Here is a 23581-nt window from a genome sequence, read left to right as displayed (position 1 = left end):
TAACAAAATGTCTATCTGATGCATTTAGGGCGTGGAGGGGGAAGGGCTAGTTGCCCTCCGATCTCTTTTGACTCTTAAAAAGTGAACGAGAACTTTCAATTTCCAATCAAATGAACCCTATCCCAAGTTTACACGAGCATCCCTTGCATAAAACGATATATGCCACCAGGGCATTACTTACGACGCCTGCCTCCGGGCCCTGGGGAGTTGCGTCGACACAGGAGTTTTTCTTATCTGACCTTTGAATTATTCTTCATGAAGTAACTATTTTAAAAATTTTATCGGATAGGCTGGGGAAAAAAGGGTGTATGTGGGGGGGGGGGGGCTAGTTGCCCTTGAATATCTTTTGACTCTTAAAAAATGAACTAGAATTTTGAATTTCCATTCAAATGAGCCCTCTCTGAAGTTTATACGAGCGCCCCTTTCATAAGAACCATACACACCCCCAGGACAACACTTACAACGCCTACCCCCTGGGGCCTGGGGGGTTGTGCTGACACCGGAGTTTTAATCTAATTTTTGAACAATTTTTTAAAACCTGACTATTTCAAAATTTGGAGGCTAGTCACCCTCCAATCTCTTTTGACTCTCAAAAATTGAACTAGAACTTTCAAATTCCAATCAAATGAACCATGTATGCCACTCGATTATAAATTTAAAAACTTGCCCCCGGGTGCTTGGGGGTCGCTCTGATACTAAAGTTTTTGGTATATAATCCCAGAGCTATCGTTGACAATACGGGTATCCCAAATCTAGTTTCAGGTGCGTTTGGGAAAAAAGGACGTGGGGGGCTGTTCACCCTCCGATATCTTTTGACGCTGAAGTTTCTAGACAACGCTTTCTATAAAAATCTTATATGCCCCCAAGTCATAACTTACAACCCTTGCCCTGAGGGCTGTGGGGGGGGGGGGTTCCTAATGTTCAGAATTTTCAACCACGTTTAAAAAAACGGCTATCTCAAAATTTTGATTGGATCTGTTTGGGGAAATGGTGGTCGTAAGAGGGGGGTTAGTTGCCCTCCAATCACTTTTTACTATTACAATGACCTTTGAATTTCCAATCGAATGAGTCCTTTTTGAAGTTTCTATGACATAGCTTTCTATAAAAAGCTTATATGCCCCCAGGGCCTACGTTGCAACCCGTGCCCTAAGAGCTGTGGGGGGACTGTCCTCCTCGGACACATAATTTTTATCTCGGAATCAGCTTTGTTGAACAAAATGGTTATCTAAAAATTTGCATTGGATATTTTTGGGGAAGTCGTTGATGTAGAAAGGGTGTTAGTTGCCTTCCAATCACTTTTGACCCTTAAAAGGGTACTAAAACTCGCGATTTTCAATCGAATGAGCCGCCTTTGAAATTTTTTACGACGACCCCTTCCATATGAAGTGCCTCTGGGAAAAAAATAATATTAATAAAACATTGAAGCCTTTGCTATAGGCAACGCTACAGCGTTGCCTCTGATATAATTTTTTGATTGTGGAGTGACTATTATTTATCAATCTATCCATCTACCGTGCATCGAGCAAGAATAATGGCAAAAGTGGTAATCAATCAACCTGCTTAGACAATCAGACCTAACTCCAGAGTATGCCTGTTGTTCAACTTCTTCAAAAACCTGGAACAGAGAAAAACCTTCACTGATGGCAAGAAAGTGGGGGCTCCATAGATTTGAAAAATATCGTTTTTGGTATTTTCATTAGAAAAAAAAAAAAAAAAAAAAAAAAAAAAAAAAAAAAAACTCGAAGGGAAAGCACATGAATATGGCTAAAACACATGTTGCTTGTAATCTATTACATATTAATCGATATCTATTACATATAATCGGTATTAATCTTGTAATCTATTAAATATATATATATATATATATATATATATATATATATATATATATATATATATATATATATATATATATATATATATATATATATATATATATACTACCGTTATATAAGACATAAACAGAAGTATTATATACAATAACTTATGGTAATATCCTACTCACTTGCCAAATTAGTATACTGCATTAAGTTTTAATTTTAAATTTTGTTTCATTGCTTGAATTTTACTTGGTGAAGGAGAAAGTTAGGTGAAGCCAGGAACCAGCATTGATTTTACTCAATTGTTTTGCCTTGCTCTAGTATTTGCTCAATTTGAAGTTTGTAGAGATTCTAAGCATCGGAATCCTTATGGTTTGATGATAGCCCCCGGGTGTGCCCTCATTTATCGCAGGTTTTATTTTTATCAACTGAATATGTTTTAGTAGAGATAATATGCATTCCTTTTTTCGAAATTTACACTAATTAAATTATACTTATTGTTTATGTTTTGGGTTGTTTTGTTGGATAATATGTAGGGATGCGATCTCGTTCAAGCACATATTGTTGTAGCATTTGTGATTGAAACAGTTCTTTCCCTTTTTGGATTCTTCTTTTTCAAAAACATTCCCTGACTATTTTATCGTTATTTCTTTTTATTTCTTGCAATTTCTACGTCTGGATTAGCACCTCCTCCCATTTCTGTTTAGTATTGTATTGCTCAATTTTGCGCACTAGACGCGATTCTTTAGGTCACTTTTCATAATCAGAGTGATATTTTAGATATGTATCTATCGCAGCATATGCCTTTGTGATGTTAATTTCTGTTTTAAGCACAATATTTTACTTAGTTATATTTTACTAATGCTTTGTGTAAATAATAAATATTATATCAATATTTCCAATATTTTACTTACTATGATCAATTAAATACGTGTCAGTAATAATCTAGTAATAGTCATAATAGTCTATAGCTATTAAGTCTTAGGCAAGCCCAGTTATTACATGTAATGAGAGCTGTGCTTTAGCTCACCTTTAGCTATGGCTATATTAGAAAATTCTGATGTGACAGTCTCAACCCGAAAATTTCAAGATCAATATTGCCTGGCACTTCAGTAATGGAGTAAAACTATAGACCGATTAATATGTAATAGATTACAAGCAACATGTGTTTTAGCCATATTCATGTGCTTTCCCTTCGAGTTTTTTTTTTTTTTTTTTTTTTTTTTTTTTTTTTTTTTTTTCTAATGAAAATACCAAAAAAGATATTTTTCAAATCTATGGAGCCCCCACTTCCTTGCCATCAGTGAAGGTTTTTCTCTGTTCCAGGTTTTTGAAGAAGTTGAACAACAGGCATACTCTGGAGTTAGGTCTGATTGTCTAAGCAGGTTGATTGATTACCACTTTTGCCATTATTCTTGCTCGATGCACGGTAGATGGATAGATTGATAAATAATAGTCACTCCACAATCAAAAAATTATATCAGAGGCAACGCTTTAGCATTGCCTATAGTAAAGGCCATGCGCCTCCAATTTTTTATTAGTTTTTTTTTCCCCCAGAGGCACTTCATATGGAAGGGGTCGTCGTATAAACTTCAAAGGGGGCTCATTCGATTGGAAATTAAGAGTTCTAGTGCCCTTTTTAAGGGTCAGAAGTGATTGGAAGGCAACGAACTCCCCTTCCACGCCCACCATTTTCCCAAGCACATCCGATCAAGATTTTGAGAGAGCGATTTTATTATACGTAATTGATTCCCAGATAAAAATTATTTTTTCGAGCATGACACTCCCCCCACAGCCCTCAGGGTACGAGTTGTAAGTTAGGCCTTGGGGCATATAAGGCTCTTATAGAAAGCTTTTTCATAGAAACTTCAAAAAGGACTTATTCGTTTGGAAATTCAAAGGGCTAGTGCCCTTTCTAATAGTCGAAAGTGATTTGAGGAGAACTAACCCCCCTCTTACGCCCACCTTTTCCCCAAACACATCCAATCAAAATTTTGAGATAGCCATTTTGTTCAACGTGGTTGAAAATTCTGAAAATTAGGAACCCCCCCTCCCACAGCCCTCAGGGCAAGGGTTGTAAGTTATGACTTGGGGGCATATAAGATTTTTTATAGAAAGCGTTGTCGTAGAAACTTCAAAAAGGGTTCGTTCGATTGGAAATTGAAATGGCTAGTGCCCATTTTAAAAATCGAAAGTGATTGGAAGGCAACTAACACCCCTTCCATGCCCACCATTTCCCCAAACACATCCGATCAAAATTTTGAGATTGCCATTTTGTTCAATTAGTTGAAAGTTCTGTAAATTAGGAACCCCCCCCCCCCACCGCCCTCAGGGCACGGGTTGTACGTTATGCCCTGGGGGCATACAAGATTTTTATAGAAAGTGTTGTCGTAGAAACTTCAAAAAGGGTTCGTTCGATTGGAAATTGAAATGGCTAGTGCCCATTTTAAAAATCGAAAGTGATTGGAAGGCAACTAACACCCCTTCCATGCCCACCATTTCCCCAAACACATCCGATCAAAATTTTGAGATTGCCATTTTGTTCAAGGTAGTAGAAAGTTCTGGAAATTATATCTTTGAGCATGACACACACACACCCCCCCCTCCCAAGGTCTTCAGGGCAAGGGTTATAAGTTATGCCCTGGGGGCATATATGGTTCTTATGGAAGGAATGCTCGTATAAACTTCATAGAGGGCTCATTTGATTGGAGATTGAAAGTTCTAGTTCACTTTTAAGCTTCAAAAGATATCGGAGGGTAAACAGCCCCCCACGTCCTTTTTTCCCAAATGTATCCGATAAAAATTTTGAGATGGTTATTTTTTTAAAAATAGTTCAAAGATCTTATACTAAAAAGTCCGGTATCGAAAAACCCCCCAGGGCCCGGGAGTAGGTGTTGTAAGTGTTGCCCTGGGGGTGTGTATGGTTCTTATGAAAGGGGCGCTCGTATAAACTTCAGAGAGGGCTCATTTGAATGGAAATTCAAATTTCTAGTTCATTTTTTAAGTCAAAAGATATTCAAGGGCAACTAGCCCCCCCCCCCCACTTACACCCTTTTTTCCCCAGCCTATCCGATAAAATTTTTAAAATAGTTACTTCATGAAGAATAATTCAAAGGTCAGATAAGAAAAACTCCTGTCTCGACGCAACCCCCCAGGGCCCGGAGGCAGGCGTCGTAAGTAATGCCCTGGGGGCATATATCGTTTTTATGCAAGGGATGCTCGTGTAAACTTGGGATAGGGTTCATTTGATTGGAAATTGAAAGTTCTCGTTCACTTTTTAAGAGTCAAAAGAGATCGGAGGGCAACTAGCCCCTCCCGCCTCCACGCCCTAAATGCATCAGATAGAAATCTTGATATAGCCATATTGTTAAAAATAGTTCAAAGGTCAGATAAAAAAAACTCCAGTGTCGACGCAACCCCGAGGGCCCGAGGGTAGGCGTTGTAAGTTATGCTCTGGGGCTATATATGGTTGTTATGGAAGGGATGCTCATGTAAGCTTCATAGAGGGTTCATTTGACTGGAAATTGAAAGTTGTAATTCATTTTTTAAGAGTAAAAAGTAATCAGAGGGCAGCTAGCCTTCCCCCACACTCCATTCATTTTTTCCCCGGAAACACTTCATATAGAAGGGGTCGTCGTATAAATTTTAAAGGGTGCAGCAAACTTTTTTCACTTTGATATTGCTACTTTGATACCAGTTTTGATACTTTGATGAAAATTTGATTTTTTAAAAAGTTTGATTTTGAAATAAGGAATTTTTTAAATATATATATATATATATATATATATATATATATATATATATATATATATATATATATATATATATATATATATATATATATATATATATATATCCTTCGTAATGCTGTAGCTAAACGTTCTAGTCAGCTAAGCAAAGGACTATTAAAATCGAATTTTTTTATATGCTCATTCAACATTAACGGAACGAAGGATAAGGATGATTCTTTGAACCAGAAACTATCTAATTTCGACATTTCGTTTCTACAAGAACACCTCTTGCCCTTGGTGAGTTTGAATTCCCTTCGCCGAAGAAAAGAACACTTGGTTTTCGCTAGAAGTGCCCGAAAAACTTCCGGGAGACCATCAGGCGGACTGGCCTGTTTATTAAAACAGAAACTAGTCCCGCTATCCCCTGTGTGTTATCGTAATTGTGATTATTTTATTGCCATCCGTTTTGCTACCCTAGTTCTTATTAATGTAAACCTCCCTTGCGACCAAAGATTCTTTTCCTCTCTAACAAAGTATACTAAAGCATGTGCATCGCTAAAGACCCTTTCTTGTTAGTGTTGAGAGTAATGGATGGGATTGGATCCTGTTAGGCGATATGAACTGTAATACAAACTCTACCTCAACACGGACTGATTTATTTTTGGATTCGCTATCTAATGGCATACGGATTTTGGATAAGGATGCATCCCATTCATACATACACAATAGCGGTTTTTGTCTGATATTGATCACTGTGTTGTTTCTTCTGGTGTTTCTATTAGCGATATTCACATTGACCAGGATGAATGTGATTATGACCATCTGCCCCTTTCAGCCACTATCACCATCAATACGACTCGGGCTGAACAGACCTTATGTACTAATTACCAAAAGCGGATAACCAAAAGAGACTGGAATAAAGCGCATTGACCTCTATATCTATCAACTCTTGCTCTTCTTTTGTCTATGATTGATGTTCCATTTAATTTACTCTGTACCAGTGTTATATCCCCAGAAGCTTGAGTTCAGCTCAATATATATTACAGCCAGATTGTATCCTGACTGAAAAAAGCTGAAGAAGTGGCTGTCCCGCTTTACCGTTTTAAGCTTGAGACTAGAGGTTCAATATGGAAATCTACCCCGATTTAAAAATTGATGAAAAATCGTGCAAAATTGTGGCTTAGAATTTGGGTAGCGTGTGGCCGCCCTTTAAGGGGTCACCTCTTTGACATTAAACAGAAAACGAAGTTGGAATTTAAACGTTATCTTCGTAAAGTAAGGTACAATGGTGTGGAATTTCCGAAGACCCCTAGTCAGTGGAAACAAGTGATTAATATTGCGAAATTTGATTCACTTCCTAATGCTGATCGGATCCCTAATGCCTCTTGGACTAATCATTATAATAAGAATTTTAATATTATGAATTATGCGGTTCACTCTCAGTTTGCTAGCCTCTGTTCTTATGTATTACCCGTGAGAATTTACCGAGGCCATGTGCCTCCCATTTCTGCTGACTGTATGATTCGTTGTGTTAAGAACTTAAAATCTAAATCGTGTGATATTGATGGCAATAGTGTTTTTCACCTTCATATTGATTCAAAAGAATTGATTTATCATTTGCAGTGATTATTTCAAATTTCTTTATGTACGTCTTTGTTGCCGTTTTTTTTTTGTTTTTTTTTTTTTTGCGGGAGTGTCACTTCGATTCTTAAACGTGGGAAAGATCCGACTAATTGCACATCATATAGACCTATTACGGTAGCTTGTTCGCTGAGTAAAGTTTTTGAATACGTCTTGCTTCCAGAGATTTTTCCAAAAGTTAATTATGTGTCCAATCAATTTGGGCATAAACCAAATATATGATGCCAACATGCACATCGAATTCTTACTTCTTTATTAATTCAAGCACAAAAAGATGGATCTGAAGTGCATTTATGTGCGTTAGATATTTCAAAAGCTTTTGACTCGGTTTATCACAGCCAAATATGGTATTCTCTTACCCAGCTCGGAGTGAATTCATCTTAACATGTCCTTCGTTTTTGGTAAGCAAATTCATATGTTCGACTTCGGTCAGGAGAGATATTTTTTGGTAATATTCCTATTTGGTCTGGACTTAGGCAGGGGGGGGGGGGGGGTTCTGTCACCAAAATTTTTTAATGCTTGTTTATACCATGTGCTTTCTCGTATTTTTTCGTCGTGTTTTACGGGTCTAACTAATTTATCTTATATTGCTTATGCGGATGTCTACCCAGTCTACCTAGCTAAGTCTACTAAGTCCTAGTTAAGTCTACCCGGTTTGTTTCTAAGCTTTTTGAAAAAATTGGTCCCATGCTTAATGCTGAAAAATGTGAGTTTTTAGTTTTCAATGCTAAAAACCCAAGTAGTGATTTGAGTTGTAGTTCTTTTTCAGTTAAGCTGGCTCCTGCGTTGCGTTGGCTCGGGCTTTTTGTGTTGGCTCGGGCGTTGGCTTTTTTCTTTAAATTTTTCATTGGCTTTACTTCTGTTTATTTGCTAAAATTTTTCTTGTCATGGTTGCTTAGTTTGGCTTTAGATCGTATAGCATAATTGGTATATAGATATGAAAATAGGTATATACCTTCCTTGAGATAATTGAATGAACCGTTGCTCTGCCATCTCTGACCATAAAAATAAACCTTCCGTTTGGGAAAAGCTCCGAAAGATAGAGGGCAGATTTCATTGTGAAGGGATCTTTGTTACACAATCTTTTGGCAGGCTCTCCATGTTTGGCTATTACTTCTATTATAAAAGCGGCTATAGAGGAGTCTAAAACCTGAAAGACAGATATAATGAGAAAATAAATTCAACTAAAAGACAATTATATGAAGTTTTCAGTCCAGGGACGCATGCAGGAGGAGGAGGGGGTATCAGAACACCCCGTAAAACCCAAATTTTTTTTTGAATTTCTGGGCACTTCTTATTCAAATTGTCAAAAAAAGTTTCTTTTTTTACCGTTACCCCCCCCCCAATTTGTTTATTATTTGCCCCCCCCCCCGGCCAAAAAAAAAATCCCACGAACATACTTGGTTCAATCCATTAGTTTCAAGCATGATGGTTAGGTGCGAAAGAAAAATAATACCAAACATTGTTTTCTTCGTCAAAATAGATGACATACTATAAAGAATGGATTTACAATTTCTATTACAAAAGCTTCTAATGAACAGCCCAACATATAAAAGATAGTGATTAACAGACGTACTATTCAATCTAAAAGACTGCAATGCGAAGAATTGAGTCCCCATACCATAATATCATCAACTCCGACAATTCAATAGGCTTTGATGGGACGATATTGTGAGTAACAAAAGTTTCCTTGCCCTCACTCACTTAGTGAATAATTGTCCAGTGAACCCTCACAGGGGTCGGGCACCTTATTTGGATGCTAACGGCAGCTCCTGCTTGAGTTACGTGCGGCTCCGACGCCGCATCCCATGTTGGTGTCACCCAAGGGGCGGATCTCCGACAATGTGGAAGGGTAGGGTTAGGTCCTATAAATGGCTGAAATTACTGTTGGAAAGACCCCCCTTCAAAGCAGTAAATTAGTCCGCCTGCGAGAGTAGAGTTGTGAAGCTCTACGCTACCCAGTAAACGACAGGAGGCTAAAGAAGAAGAAGAATTATCGTAAAATAGTGCTTCCTTTTTTAGACCAAAGTGGTAACATACCAAAACTTATGTATCTTTTTATGTGTATTTGAATAATTGGGGAGTGAAAGAAAATTAAAAGTTAGAATATACTTTAGTTTTAATTATTACGTTTTAAGATAGTTTTTTTTCGCTTCCAACTGTTTACTGTTCGAAATCATGTGTTTTCACGGTTTCATATTATATTGGTGAAAGTGGTAACTTGAAAATAATGTTGACCGCGGATGAAATTTTTTTTCTTAAAAGCTTAGGAGCATTGTTCATTTTTATTTGCCAAAAGCTTAAGAAATCTATGCGTTGTTACAGCATCAAATAGTATCTGGATCTGATAAGTTCCAAAATTTTTTAGCTGTGTCTTTAAAATTCTTCGACTGTATTCTTTGCACTGTAGTCTTTTAGATTGAATAGTACTTTTGTTAATCACTATCTTTTATATGGTGGGTTGTTCTTTAGCAGCTTTTGTAATAGAAGTTGTAAATTTATTCTTCAGAGTATCTTTGGCCATAATGAAAAAAAATGTCATCTATTTTCGCACCTAACCACTATGCTTGAAACTAACGGATTGAACCAAGCACGTTCGTGGGATTTTTTTCGGGGGGGGGGAATAATACACAAATGGGGGGGGGGGGGTAACAGTAAAAAAAAGATACTTTATTTGATAATTTGAATAAGAAGTGCCCAGAAATTCAATAACATTTTCTTTCTATTTATTAATCATAGGTTTGTGAGTGAGAGAAAGAGAAAAAAGAACTTGAGAAGAAAAAAGGAAAGAGAAATAGAGGGAACGAAAAAATCAAAAGAGATAGGGAAGAGCAAGAGGCAAAAAAAAGGAGGAAAAAGAAAAAGTGAGAAGGAAAAGATGACCTACCTCTTTATGTACACCTGCTTCTTTTAGTCTCATGCTCTCCTTTTCAGACTTAGCCCAATGTGATCTCATCTGAAGAATTCTTGGGACTACCCTTGTCTCTTCACCGCATCTAAAAAGATGAATTTCTCAAAGCTTTAAGGTGAGTTAAACAAAAACAAAAAACTAATACAATCCCAAATTCTTCCAAAATTACCCGAAGAACAAATTCATTTGATGTAAATAATTTATTTTTTATTTTTATATTCTTATAACCCCTTCCCATTCCTTGCTCCCATTCTTCCAATTATAAGTAATCATCAATGCAATGTTGGTTCTGTACTTTTATCACGGTTATGACAGTTGCTCTGCATTTATTTACAGTATAAAGCAAAGGTATACATGGGGAGGGGGGATGTCTGATGCCTGAAACTCTAGTCCCCTGTGGTCTGGTGTGACAAGGCACAAAGCTCTCCATGTGCAAGTCAGATTTGCAATTTGTACGAAATAATTACAGGTCAGTCAGATTTACTGCTACGAAATAATTACATAGCAGCCAAATAAACAAAAAAAAAAAAAAAAAATAGAAAAAAAAGGAAAGAACATTTACAATGAAGGATATTTTTAACAGTATGTAAATACATAGAAAAAATACAATTACAACTAATGTATACAGTGTACAGCACTCAGACCTGATTTTATATTTCTATATATTGATTCACTTTTAAATGTTATTTCAACCACTGATTATTTTTTTATTTGGATGGTAAAACCTACAATAAAATGCTGTCAAAAATTTTTATGTAGCTGCCTTAGTCCATCGATAAAAGCCTCGGCTTGATATTGCAGGTCTCGGGTACTCGACTCCAACCGATACTGATTTGTCATTTTTCAATTTTTTTGTCATATTTCACCTATTCCTTTCAGCCAAATGTTGAAACTATGAAGGCAGCATAGGTAATTTTCTAAAAAAGGCCTATGGAAAACAAAGAAAAGCCAAATTTATTTTCTTTGCCTATACTTACGAGTTACTTGCTTTCCATAAGAAAAACTATTACTGGAAATCTTTACAGAAACAAGTTGTCCAAAAATGACAAGTGTCGTTTGAAGGTCCACGCAGTTCCTCTAGAATGGAGAGACTCAATAGTTGCCCAAGTCGTCGAGAAAGGGGTGAAGCCAAATGCAGCAATTACAGAGGAGTTTTGCTTCCGTGCATTACTGTAAAATTCTTTCCCGTTATTCTGCTAAGCTAATTTATAGATAGCTAAAATCTAAGAACAAGATCAAATCAGGAAGAATTCCGACTAGGAATGAGAACTATCGACGAAATTTTGATTCTTCATTAAATCGCAAATCACAGATGAAAACGCCAAAAATGAACTAACAAACCGTTTATTGACTAAATCAGGCTTTCTGTCCCACTCTGCGCGAGGGAATATAGAACGCTATGGCTGAAGATAAAGTACCAGAGAAGTTCATTGACTTCATTCAGGATTCCTTCCTTCATATTGGAGCTCAAATCTAATTTAACCGAGAGCTCTTGTTACTATCTTTTTCTAGGTTGTGGAGACAGGGAGGGGTATGTCTAATCCCTATTCCTTTTTAACTCTGCTATTGACTGGATCCTGGAAAGGGCAAGGATAAGTTTCCGTGGTGCTGATGTCAGTCCAGATTCTCCCACAGCTGACAAGGATTTATGGCAACAATATAAGCCTGCTTTCAAAAGCATGCTCAGAGGGCCAGTCCTTGCTGAAAGAGCTAGCAAACGTATCAGTATAGATGAGCCTAAAAATTAGTTCATCCAACACCAAAGTCATGGTGAGGCATACTTTCCAAAAAAAACATCATGCTTGACGGCTCTTCCATAGAATTGGTGAATGAATCCAAGTAACTCTGTTTGCTTGTTGACCCTAATGTTGGATGCTGGTCTGGAAACCTTGTGAGGATAACGTATTCCACTAGAATGCTTGCTCGGCTTAGCACATGAGTCTAAATACAAATGGAAGTTCAACATAAGACAAAACAAGGATATACATGTTGCTATTTCCATCCATCCTCTTACACGGTTGAGAGACGTGGGCTGGCAAAGCAAGCAACATCCAAATCCTAACTGCCTTTGATCACACCAAATGTGCCACCTTGGGTCATTACTTCCTCTGAAACTGGGAAGCTCAATAAATAATATTATGATACTTTTAAACTGATTGGCTATTTCAAAGTTTTCAATTGATTTTCAATTTAGCCCACTGCAGGCAAAATTGCAGATTGGTGCCAGAACGCGGCAGAAAACACTACTTTACCGTGGTACAATCTTTTTGGCTACTCAAAAAGTGCAGCAGAACGGTTATTCCGTTCTAAAAAGGCCTTCTCCTGATTTTCTAGGAACATTGGTTCGATACAATCAATCCTGACAAAAAAAAAAGAAATAAAAACGCATCTGTGATTTTTCTACCGAAAAAAGAAATAAATTCACAGTTAAGTAGGTAGGTGCTTGAAACCCCTACTATTGGGTTGTCTGATAATCTAATTCTTTTGATGTATCCTTTTATGCCGAAACTCCAATTTTTAGTTTTGACGACTATTAGCTCAAAATGTTCTTTACTTACAGTTCAGTACCACAAACTGTTTGATCCTCATGTGATATGAAAAATGCCTAAGTGGCAATCAAAGCATTACAACCAAAATAAATCAAATTAATTGAATTAATAATTAAGCAGAGGATTTTTTGTATGGTAAAGAAGTAAATATATATAGAAAAATATACAATCCCAATGTATCAATGAAATTATTGACAATGACTGGACATTAGAAATAGCCATTTATTGATCTTTTTTCGTAGCACATATGCTCTTGCTGTCAAAAATTAAACAATATGAATAATTCTGAAAGTAGAAGAATTCTCACCTCACATCATTATGAGCATCTAAAATAGCTCTTGCTAAAGTAGTTCCTGATCTTGGCATTCCTCCAATAAATATAATCGAGTCCGCTCTTGAATAACTGTAAAGTGTGCCATTCTTATCTAAGACTGGATGCTCAAGGTATCCCTAGAAAGAGTAATGAGATTAGAATTAACTGATGCAACAAACATTGAAAAAATACTTTGATAATAAGAATTCGATTCAGCATTAAAGTCCATTAAAACAGAAAAAAGAAGATCTTTACAGCCTGAGCCAAATTGAAAGTTAGAGCCTTAAAATCAGAGCACACAAAAAGCAGCAATGTTATGACATGAAGTAAGTCTTTCGCACACAGGGATAATTAACCCCAGCGTACAATGCCTCCCGAAAAATTCCTCCTATATACAGAATTGAGCAGTCAAAGGGAATGTAAGATAAATAAAAATATTGAAGAAAAGAAGTGGTTATGGAATATTCCACCTATATTAAAAAAAAAGTAAAATATATGATGCAGAATACCATATAGTGTTTATTTTTATATTTCTAAATTTTTTTTCTCCGCGTTTCGGGGGGCGGGGGGTTGAATTACCATAGCAGGATAAGATAAAGACTAAAGAAAATAATTTGTTAGCTTATTTGAAATATGGAGTTCTGTCCATCCTAGCTTTTCTTGGCTCTGACTTGGAGGTTGACTCCATGTTATTTGGATTAAATTAAACAAAAAAACGTCCCTTAAAAATCCTTCTGACGGTAAAACTTTCAGAAACACACCTAGTGGGCAAGTGATTGATCAAATTGATCAAAAGGTAAATTGGTACTCTGTAGCCTACAATAGATGTTTCTGCCAGACCAAGTCCATGGGAAATAATGACTTGTGCTTTACAGTCCAGTGTCACAGTGCACTTTCAAAATAGGGCAACCTTTCTACAGTTGCCACTAATTTCACATTTCCAAATTATTTCCTTTAACCTTTATCTTACCCTGCTATGATAAATCAACACCTAAAAACTCAAAAAAGGAATTAAAAGAAATAAAAAACACGTTAAAAAAAACTTTTTGTATGCTATACACCATATTTTCTACCTACATTTTGGAATATATGTAGGTTGAACATTTAAAACCCCCTCTATTGTTCATTGTTTTGATCGGTCATACTTTCCCTTTGACTATTCAATTTTATATACGGGGAAATTTTCCAGTGATATTTGGCTTTGGGGGAGGGACTGTTCGCGGGGGATTTCTGGGAGAATAAGCCTAGAATCCACACATAGAATCCCAGGAGGCCACACAGGGATAATTATGCATATGAAAATGGAAATTCAATTCTTTGTCAGGGACACTGGGATAGCAAGGTAACTTGATTTAAAAAAAAACATAGTGGATTGTTAGTCGTGACTTTAGGATAACATAGACCATGAAATACAGGATTGCAAAGAAGAGACAATTTAAAAATATGGGTAAAATAAGGATGAAAATCATTAGAATCATTTGCATTGATGATTATATCAAACAACACCTCATATTATAAGTGAAATAACCTCAAAACACAGCCGATATGGGCTTCATCAAGCTAATGGTCATTAAATATAAAACAAGATAACAGAATTTCTTTAGAAAGGACAGATCAAATGCTACTAATGCTAGCAACTAACTGTAAAACCAAGCAACCTGAGGCAAACGCAACCACACATACTACTCGATCTCAATTTGTTCCAAGCTTCACTCTTTGCTCCCTCTAATTAAGTTACAATTGCCTTAAAACATATTATTAGACTTCTACCCACACCATTTGGAGTCAGCCTGCTTCTTGGCTGGCCCTAAATGGATGGACAAAAGCACAGTATTAACCAATCTGCCATCCTTCATATGCAAAGCGTGACCTGGGCATCACAGCCCTTTTTATCATTATAGCTGTAGAAAAAGGGACCCAATCGATTTTTACAGCTTATTGTGTGGTTTACAGCCAGTCAACCAGGTACCAAAGACTTTCATTAATAATTCATCTGGGAAACATCTAGTATATCTTGACCCTTGTCATTACCAAGGTTTCTAGTATTCTAAACTTACTTCAAAGACTTACCTTTCTATCCTAGAAAACTTATTATTAATCCTAGTCTATCAATCTTCAAAAAGACAGATCATTACCCCACAATCAAACAGTTCATGATAATGAATTACAAATAAGAAGCAACTCGGCCCTAAATAAACTGAAACTTTAAAAAACAAAATTGTGATTACAATAGACACATCAAAGAATTGACTTTTCATGCTGATTCCAAATATTTATTAATTTTAATTTTACCCATCAAAAGCTACGAGCAAGAGAAAGTTCGTCTGATTTTCAAAAAAGGGGAGAAACATCCCTCAAGGTCAAGGAATCTTACTGAAAACCACACCATCAGATTTAGCATACTAGAGAACCCTAATGTAGAGTTTTCAAGCTCCCATCTGCGAAAATGTGGAATTTTGTATTTTTTGTCAGAAGAAAGATCACATGCGAGTGTTTACTTGTTTTTTTTTATATTGTATGTCCTTCCCAGGGGCGATCGTAGAAAATCAGGAGAGGGCTCATTTGAACGGAAGTAAAATTCTGATGCCCATTTTAACTGAACAAAAACATTGGAGGGCAACTAGCCCTCCCTCCCATGCCCTTTTCCCCCAGTCGTCCGATCAAAATTTTGAGATAGCCACTTTGTTCAGCATAGTTGAAAAGTCCAATAACTGTGTCTTTGGGGATGACATGACCCCTCATAGCCCCCAGAGGAAGGGCTGTAACTTATGACAATGACATTTGCCCATTGTTTACATATGGTATTTGTTATTGGGGCGATGGCAAGAAAGGAAGAAACACTTGTAAGTATACAGACTTTGTTTGTGCGTGGGGGGATTTCCTGGGGATGGGATTTTCTATGGGGAAAATTTCCTATAGGGAGGAAGGTTTCTGCTAGGTTAACTTAGTATTCAACTAGGGTGATCTTGGGTAAGTCCGACACCGGGGTAACTCCGTCACCCCCGTCTTATCTGATTCAGTGAAGACAGAAATCTGTGGTTCTGTACTTCATTTTCTTCCTTTGGCTTGGTACTTGACAACAGTGTTTAGTATTGCCGCCATTTTTAACCTCTCGTGTGGTGACGAAATTTTGAAATTTCGAGGAGGGGCATCTTTGCTGGCCACGAGGTGGGTACTAATTTTTAACTGATAGTGCGGAAAACTAAAGAGAGGATGGAATGATTGTAAACAGCTGATGAGTTAATAGGATAGTTGAAGTATTTACTGTAATTTATTAGTATTTTATCCTCAAGCCAGTCAGGAGATACAAGGGGTGTCGGACTTACCCCACAAAAACCCCCGTTCGGGGTAACTCTGGCATGTCGGACTTGCACCGTACAAGGTAAATTCCGACAAGGGGGGCCGGACTTACCCCGTTTATACGATTTGCTAGTCTTTTGCAGTTCTAGCCTAGATCTCAGTGAATTGTATTTGTCAACTATTCATAATGTTAACAATTCTCAATCCCAATAATGAGTCCACTGTACACGTTGTTTTTAAGCTGTTTTATTTGAGATATATTTTAAAAGATAGGCTAGTAGATTTGATATGAAAAGCTTTTCTATGTCATCTATCTAATAGCGCGTCCAGACTATTCGCTTTCTGGAAAAATGGGACGGAAATCTGGGAATGTAGACAAGCACTTCCGTCCCATTTTTCTGTTTTCGGTACAGGAAGATCAGAGGGTCAGAAAATGGAAAAATGGGACGGACAATGGAAGTGTGGACTGCTTTTCCGGAAAAATGCCAGAAGGAGACGATTAGACAGAATAAGTGGAAAATAAAAATTGTTTTTTTAATGTGGTTTAGAACAAAAAAAAGGTAAATTGTCTAACTGAGGCTCTAAAATTGTTTTCTCTAGGTTTTGGCTAATAAAAAACCTTGATGAGGATATCTGATAAACTTGTACAGATATTTTAAAAAAAAACGTTAAGTCTGGACAGCTTTTCCTGCTTCCAATTTTCCGTCCCATTTTTCCAGAAAACAGATAGTCTGGACGCGCTATAAGCTTGAATTTGTCAATATGGCTTGTCGTTTCTTATACACTAGCTACGCTTTACTATTGTTACTATAAACCTGCATTTTTTCCAGATGCCACGCAAGTACAACCGAAAAACCAACAAGAGGGCAGGAGGACGATATACTGCTGAACAGCTTAAACAAGCCAAAGATGAAGTTCTATCATGTCGAATGTCTTTAAAAAAAGCTGCGAAATTTTACAACATACCGAGGATAACACTAATGGATCAGACGAAGAAGCAAAGGACTTTCCCAGAATCGCCCGCTGTTACTCACGGGAGAGCTCCGGACCTACCTCCTGATGTTGAGCAGAGTATGGCAAATTCGCTGAAGGTCATGGAAAAGTGGGGCATGGGGCTTACCAAACAACAGTTCCTAGACCAAGTGCAAAAATATGTCAGCATGAACAAAATCAGTACTCGTTTCACGAACAACCGGCCAGGTGAGGACTGGTGGCTTGGGTAAAAGAAAAGAAACAACATCTCGCTTAAGAAACCTGAGCGTCTTGAAAACCTGAGTGCTGTGCAACAAGCAGATCCTTTTATCATTCTAGGATTTTATGACCTGCTACAAAAAACAGCAGAAGAGCTTGAAATCTTAGACAAACCAGAATGTTGGTTCAACTTGGACGAAACTTCGTTTTGTCGCGATCCTGGTAGCCTTAAAATCGCTGGCGCGAAAGGATTCCCAGCAACGCGGTAAACTGGTGGCAATAGACGTGATAACACAACTTTGCTCGCATATGTTAATGCATGATGCGAGAAGCAGCCACCACTGGTAGTTTTCTCGGGAAAAAACGCTTTGAGTTCATGGCTACTTATTCGGAACGATCCAGTTCCATGTTTTTCGGCCGCTCAGAAAGGATAGATGACTGCAGACCTTTTCTATAACTTGTTTAGAGATGTTTTCCTGCCTCAGGTGAAAGAAAAAGCACTTCTTATTCTTGATGGCCATGGCTTCCATTTATTCTTGGCTCTTACGAAGCTCGCTTCAGAGAAGAACGTTACCATCCTCAAGTTGCCAGCCCATGCATCCCATGTTCTGCAGCCCCTTGACAGGGTTATTTTCAAAGGGCTGAAATCATCCTATGAGCAGAAGCTCGTGAACTGGCAACGAGCACACCCAGGTGACGTCTTGTCACGACCAGGCCTCGTGAAAATTTTATGTCAGATCTGGGAGACTTACCTTGCCCCTTCACTGAATCAAAAGTGATTTCAAGCGACAGGAATTTACGATTCCGCTATTCCAGCGCGTATCAACCGCGACGTGGTCGACAACGCGAAGTTTGATCCAGCCAAGTTCAAACGATATGTGAGTAAGAAATCGGAGACTCAGAATTTAACAAGAGTGACTACCAGGGTGAATACTGCAACTGAACAGATTACCATTTCGGTGTTGGTTAGTCCGAAGAAGAATCATACGCATGACAAATCCTTTGAAGAACTTCTCTTGGACTCAGTACGTCGCCCTTCTCTTGATGCCCCAGCATCCGGGACATCCGGTAGAAAGAGAGTTGCCCGGGAAGCTGAAGTAATCACATCTGCAGAGGCTTTGAGAGTGCTTGAACAAATAGAGAAAGAGAAAAAAGTAAAACAAAAAAACAAAAAATGGAAAGTAAAAAAGAACACGCTCAAGCCAAAACTGAAAAAGAAAAAGAAAGATGATCTTTCCAGTGAAGACTCTGACGTTGATGTCTAATTGGGTTCCTCAACTGACGAAATGGATATCCCTGATACTGTTGGCAGTGAGCATGAAGAGGAGGAGGAAAAGAAGCTAAACATACGGCTAAATGAGTACTATGCTGTAGCATACGATACCAAACGAGATCCCAAACACATCCAGTAAAATTTTGAGATAGCCATTTTATTCAACGTAGTTTTAAGTTCTGTAAATTAGGTCTTTGAGGATGACAACCCCCTCATAAGCCCCAGGACAAGGGTTGTAAGTTATGCCCGGGGGGGGGCATATAAAGTTTTTATGGAACGCGTTGTCGTAGAAACTTCAAAAAGGGCTTATTCGATTGGAAATTGAAATGGCTAGTGCCCTTTTTAATAGTAGAAAGTAATTGGAAGGCAACTAACCCCCCTCTCTCGCCCACCTTTTCCACAAACATATCCAGTCAAAATTTTTAAATAGCCATTTTGTTCAGGGTTATGGATTTTCTGATGTAAATTATGTTTTTGAGTAGGACACTCCCCCATAAACCTTAGGACATGGATTGTAAGTTTCAACCAGGGAACATTATAGGATTTAATAGAAAACGTTGCTGTAGAAACTTCAAAAAAGGCTCCTTCGGTTAGACACTGAAATGACTACTGCCCTATATGATAGGCTATTGTGATTTTAGGGCACCTAATCCCTTATCTACGTCCATCATGTCTCAGAACATATCAACTCAAATTTTTGAGATAGCCATTTTGTTCTACGCAATTTAAAGTCCAGGAACTTATACGTTTGTGCAGGACACAGCCCCGCAGTCTTCAGGTCAAGGGTTATAAGTTATGCCCTGGGGCATATAAGGTTTTTATTAAAATCTTTGTTAGAATAGCTTCAAAAGGGGCTTATTCTATCTAGAACTCAGACGGACAGTACTATGTATAAATGTCTAAAGTAATTGGAGGGCAACGTATCCCCCACTCATGTCTATTCTTACCCAAAACAGATCCAATCAAAGCTTTTAGATAACTATTTTGTTCAACGTAGTTGATTTCCAAATAGAAAACATGTTTTTGAGGATGACACTCCCGCAAAACCCTCGAGGCTAGGGTTTTAAGTTATGCCCTGGGGGTATATAAGGTTTTTATAGAAGGCGTTGTCGTAGAAACTTCAAAAAAGGCTCATTCGATTGGAAATTCAAAGGGCTAGTGCCCTTTTTAATAGTCAAAAGTGATAGAGGGCAACTAGCCCCCCCCCCTTCCATCATTCCCCCAATCACATCCAATCAAAATTTTGAGATAGCTATTTTGTTCAGCGTAGTTGATTTCCAGATAGAAAATATATTTTCGAGGAAAACACTCCCCCACAACCCTAGGGGCAAGGGTTTTAAGTTATGCCCTGAGGGCATATAAGAGCGATGTTGGCACAATGTATCATTTATTATTGTTTTCCTTTAGAGCAGGGCCCTTCGTATCGAAGAAGCTGTCCTAGAAACTTTCGAAAAGGGCTCATTCAATTGGAAATTGGAGTGGCTTGTGCCCTTTTTAATAGTCGAAAGTGATTGGAAAGCAACTAACACCCCTTCTACGCCCACCACTTTCCGAAACACATCTAATCAAAATTTTGAGATAGCAATTTTGTTCAACGTAGTTGATTTCCTGATAAAAATTATGTTTTTGAGGAGGACACTCCCTCACAGCATTCAGAGCAAGGGTTGTAAGTTATGCCCTGGGGGCATTTAAGATTTTTATAGAAGGTTTTGTCGTAAAAACTTCAAAAAAGGCTCATTCGATATGAAATTTAAGGGGCTAGTGCCCTTTTTAATAGTAGAAAGTGATTGGAGGGCAACTAGCCCCCCCCCCCCCACGCCCAGCATTTCTCCAAACACCTCCAATCAAAATTTTGAGATGGCCACTTTGTTCAGCGTAGTTGATTTCCGGATAGAAATTATTTTTTTGAGGAGGACACTCCCCCACAGCTTTCAGGGCAAGGGTTGTAAGTTATGCCATGGGGGTATAAAGGTTTTTATAGAAGGCTTTGTCGTAGAAGCTTTAAAAAAGGTTCATTCGATTGGAAATTCAAAGGGCTAGTGCCCTCTGAATAGCCCAAAGTGATTGGAGGGCAACTAACCCCCCCTCTCCTGCCCACCTTTTTCCCAAACACATCCAATCAAAATTTTGAGATAGCCATTTTATTCAACGTAGTTTTAAGTTCTGTAAATTAGGTCTTTGAGGATGACAACCCCCTCATAGCCCCCAGGACAAGGGTTGTAAGTTATGCCCGGGTGGGGGAGGGGCATATAAAGTTTTTATGGAACGCGTTGTCGTAGAAACTTCAAAAAGGGCTCATTCGATTAGAAATTGAAATGGCTACTGCCATTTTTAGTAGTCGAAAGTAATTGGAAGGCAACTAACCCCCCTCTCTCGCCCACCTTTTCCCCAAACACATCCAATCAAAATTTTTAGATAGCCATTTTGTTCAGTGTTGTGAATTTCCAGATAGAAATCATGTTTTTGGGGAGGACACTCCCCCACAGCCCTTAGGGCAAGGGTTGTAAGTTATGATCTGGGGGCAGATACGGTTTTTATAGAACGTGTTGTCGTAGAAACTTCAAAATGGGCTTATTCGATTGGAAATTGAAATGGCTAATGCCCTTTTTAAGAGTCGAAAGTAATTGGAAGGCAACTAACACCCCTTCTATGTCTACAATTTCCCCAAACACATCCAATCAAAATTTTGAGATAACCACGCAGTTTTAAGTTCAGGAAACTATACATTTGACCGGGACACTGCCCCGCAGCCTTCAGGTCATGCGTTTTAAGTAATAACCTGGGGCACGAAAAATACTTACTGAAAGCTTTGTTATAGAAATTGCGAAAAGGCCTCATTCAATCACAAGATAAACAGGGTAGTACCCTTCTCCACATTTGAAAGTTATTTGAGCGAAGCTTATCCCCCTCTCAAGCCGACCTTTTCCCCAAACATATCCAATCAAATTTTTTAAATAGCCATTTTATTCAAAGTAGTTGAAAGTTTTGGAAATTAGGTCTTTAAGGATGACAACCCATCCCCCCACAACCCTGAGGGCAAGGATTGTAAGTTATGCGCTGGGAGCATGTAAGGTTTTTATGGAAAACGATGTTGTAAAAACACCAAAAAGGGCTCATTCAGTTGAAAATTGAAAGGGCTAGTGCCCTTTTAATAGTCGAAGATGATCGAAGGGCAACAAACCCCCCTCTCACGCCAACCATTTCCCCAAACACATCCAATCAAAATTTTGAGATATCTATTTTGTTCAACGTAGTCAAAATTTCTGGAAATTAGGTCTTTTAGGATGATAACCCCTTCAGAGCCCTCAGTGCATGGGTTGTAAGTTATGCCCCGGGAGCGAATAAGTTTTATATAGAAAGTTGTTGTAGAAATTTTAAAAGGGGCTCAATTGATTGGAAATTGAAATTGCCCTTTTTAATAGTCGAAAGTGAGAGGAGAGTAATTAACCCCCTTCTCACGCCCACCATTTCCCCAAACACATTCAATCAAAGTTTTAAGATAACCATTCTGTTCAACGCAGTTGAAAGTTCTTGATATAAGGTATTTAAGGATGACAAACCCCTCAGAGTCCCCACGGCGAAGGTTGTAAGTTATGTCCTGGGGGTATATAAGGTTTTTAATGATAGAGTTGTCGTAAAACTTCAAAAGGGGCTCATTCAATTGGAAATTGAGATGGCTAGTCCCTTTTCAATAGTTGAAAGTGATCGGAGGGTAACTAACCCCCTCTCAAGCCCACAATTCCCCCAAACACATCCAATCAACATTTTCAGATAGCGATTTTGTTTAACACAGTAGAAAGTTCTGGAAATTTGGTCTTTGAGGATGACAACCCCCCCCCAGCCCGCAGGGTAAGGGTTGTAAGTTATTCCCTGGGGGTATATAAGGTTGTTATTGAAAGCGTTGTCGTAGAACCTTCAAAAGGTCTCATTTGATTAGAAATTGAAAGGCCTAGTGCCTTTTTTAATAGTTGAAAGTTATTGTAGACAGACTAACGCTCCTCTTACGTCCACTATTTTCTCAAACACACCAAATCACAATTTTTACACAATCATTTTATGTAATTTAGTTAAAAGTTCTGGAAATTATGTCATGGAGGATGACAATTACCATCACAGCCCTTAGGGTAACGGTTGTAATTTATACCCTGGGGGCATATAAGGTGTTTATAGGAAGTGTTGTCGTAGGAACTCAAAAAGGGTTCATTTGATTGGAAATCGAAATGCCTAGTGCCCTGTTTTATAGTCGAAAGTGATTGGAAGGCTTGACATTTTTATAGTAAAGATCGATGTGGGTATAATGTATTATTTTTTTTTTTGTTGTTGTTGGTGTTTAGACGAGGGAACTTTGTATCGAAGGAGTTGTCGTAGGAACTTCGAAAAGGGCTCATTCGAATGAAAATAGAAAGGGCTGATGCCCTTTTTAATAGTCGAAAGTGATTGGAGGGAAACTAGTCCCCCACCCACGCCCACCCTCTCATTTGACGTTATGTTTAAAAACTAAATGTTGGCATAAGATTAAATCAAAATGCACTGTGTTAATGCTAATTCCCAATAAGGCATCTCAGCAGTATCCCAAGTACGACTGAGGGTATTATGTTCAAACTTTCGGGGCTGCTTCTGCTCTTGAAATTTAACCAAATCAAAATAGCGTAAGTGTATCCAAGCTATCAAAGAAATTAAACAGATTTTTTTTGCGAATGGTATCAAGTTTTCCATTTCAGGTCAACTAGAGGAGGTATGAAACTAAATTAAACACTACTATTTGTGTCCAGATTTTTAAAAGGGTGTATGTTGTTAAAAATTGCTGAAGATTTTTCTCCAGCATAAAAATAGCAGGCCAAACTATAAATTC

The 23581-nt window shown here is 38.0% G+C and overlaps 1 protein-coding gene across 2 annotated transcripts in view; it reads right to left on the bottom strand.

The window, feature by feature from the left end:
• Positions 1-23581, bottom strand: part of Tpst (tyrosylprotein sulfotransferase) — an 87306-nt gene that overhangs the window by 26663 nt on the left and 37062 nt on the right. For both annotated transcript variants that reach the window (XM_089086998.1, XM_089086997.1), the window contains exons 2-4: positions 12960-13102; positions 10080-10188; positions 8148-8342 (exon numbers count right to left, since the gene is read on the bottom strand). In XM_089086998.1, the coding sequence (XP_088943124.1) occupies positions 8148-8342; positions 10080-10188; positions 12960-13102 (447 nt within the window). The remainder of the gene's footprint in view (positions 1-8147; positions 8343-10079; positions 10189-12959; positions 13103-23581) is intronic.

Source organism: Artemia sp. Qi Xiang Cuo, chromosome 3, assembly GCF_049724085.1.
Source record: "Artemia sp. Qi Xiang Cuo chromosome 3, ASM4972408v1, whole genome shotgun sequence".
NCBI classification, from domain to species: domain Eukaryota; kingdom Metazoa; phylum Arthropoda; class Branchiopoda; order Anostraca; family Artemiidae; genus Artemia; species Artemia sp. Qi Xiang Cuo.
This window is presented reverse-complemented; position numbering and strand designations above follow the sequence as displayed.